This window comes from Etheostoma spectabile, unplaced genomic scaffold (genome assembly GCF_008692095.1).
Source record: "Etheostoma spectabile isolate EspeVRDwgs_2016 unplaced genomic scaffold, UIUC_Espe_1.0 scaffold314, whole genome shotgun sequence".
Lineage (NCBI taxonomy): Eukaryota > Metazoa > Chordata > Actinopteri > Perciformes > Percidae > Etheostoma > Etheostoma spectabile.
This window is the reverse complement of record NW_022605583.1, coordinates 413884-415455: the sequence shown is the minus strand read 5'-3', so window position 1 is coordinate 415455 and position 1572 is coordinate 413884. Positions and strand designations below refer to the sequence as shown.

Below are 1572 nucleotides of genomic sequence, written 5' to 3'. Positions count from 1 at the left end.
TGATCACCAGCGTAATCAAGGAGAGTATATACACAGGTGTGCCTGATCAGCTGGGAGGGGCTGGGCACTCCTAAGGTGGACAACAATAGGTAAGGTAGTTCTGCACTCAGTGACATGTTTATAATATTCAGGGTGCACATATACTTATGAATAGAAATGTCAGCAGTAACTGTTCTATCCAAATGTAATGTTATTTTCCAGGTCCTGAGCGTTTTGTTCTTTCAGTTTGGCTCACCCTATGTGTACCGGTAGAGGTGGAGGGAGCTAACTAGGTGAGGCTGAGAGGAAATGGCTTCAGGAGTAGGGGGGAGGGAAGAAGGACTTAGTATGTATGTATGTATATGTATGTTCATTTGTCTCAGTTTAATGTAGTTTTTGTTGTATTTTCCCAGGTTTGATTTTATGCCCTTTGTCTGATTTTTTGCAGTTGTAAATAAACACCACAGTTTTTGCATGCATCCACCTTCCTGTCGGCTTTTTAAAATTCACTTCTATAGAAGTTTTTGGCGCCCTGCGCTTCATCGGCCTAGCTGGGCATCTGACAGAGGTACTCAGAGGAACCCCCTCCCGAGTACCAAAACCAGCAGGCCCAGCTTCACATCGGGAGTGCACATTGCGTCTGGGTGAGTCAGTTTGACACAGAACATGCACTCATCCAGGCAAGTTGAGTCTCATTCTGACCATAATTGAGAAAAAAAGTCACAAGCTAAGTTAGCCTTTTAGTAGCTGTGTCCCTCATTTCAATTTTCCAACATTGGGGGACATACGGTATTTCTGAAAGTTTGAGCATCAAACAATTTGTGCAGCAATTTATGGTGTAGATGTCCAGGTACTTATGCTTCATCTTCTTTCAGTTGTATGGCAGAAAGCACCCATTGCTTTTGAGGTTGCATACTGCCACCACCTACTGTAAGGGAGGCATTGTTGCATCTAAGAGTCACATTCTAGCAGATTGTCAAACTAAAAGCCTTGCTTTTCATATTTTCCTTGGGGGGACAAATGCACATGTTCTAAGTATTGATGCCTCCCCCCAACAAAAAACAAATCTATGGTTATGTGTATCCTTGATTGAAAGATGCCTTGACTGGTGTGCAGTTATGAATACGTTATAGTCCTAAAGGACATTCTCAATGCATATTGTCTCGTTAAAGTGTCTTAGTGTTGTATTTGTGAATTATGAGGTGATATAAAAGTGTGATTTTAAAAAACTGCTCCCCTCTCTTTCTAAATGTTTTTTAGAGAGAGAGCAGCTTAAACTGAGTGAACGTGAAGATGATGCTGTGAGTTTTAAAAAGTTGAGTGTATCTGCCGGGACTCACGTTTGGTGACCACTCTGTTGAGAACGTTTTTCAGTTCGTTGGCTGAGATTTCCATGTCCTGTGAGTGGGACCAGAGTGGAGGGGACAGTGGAACAGAAAAGGAGACAACCCTAACAATATGAGTCACATATTTACACAAAAAGCCAGTTTGAGAATGTCTTCAGCTAGTAAAAACGAGGAATCACGTTAAGCTACACTACCGGTCCAAAGTTTGGGGTCACTTACAAATTTCCATACCACTCCATTATAGACA

The 1572-nt window shown here is 42.0% G+C and overlaps 1 protein-coding gene across 2 annotated transcripts in view; it reads right to left on the bottom strand.

The window, feature by feature from the left end:
• Positions 1-1572, bottom strand: part of capn3a (calpain 3a, (p94)) — a 24260-nt gene that overhangs the window by 8680 nt on the left and 14008 nt on the right. For both annotated transcript variants that reach the window (XM_032511017.1, XM_032511018.1), the window contains exon 15: positions 1320-1377. In XM_032511017.1, coding sequence (XP_032366908.1) covers positions 1320-1377 — 58 coding nt within the window. The remainder of the gene's footprint in view (positions 1-1319; positions 1378-1572) is intronic.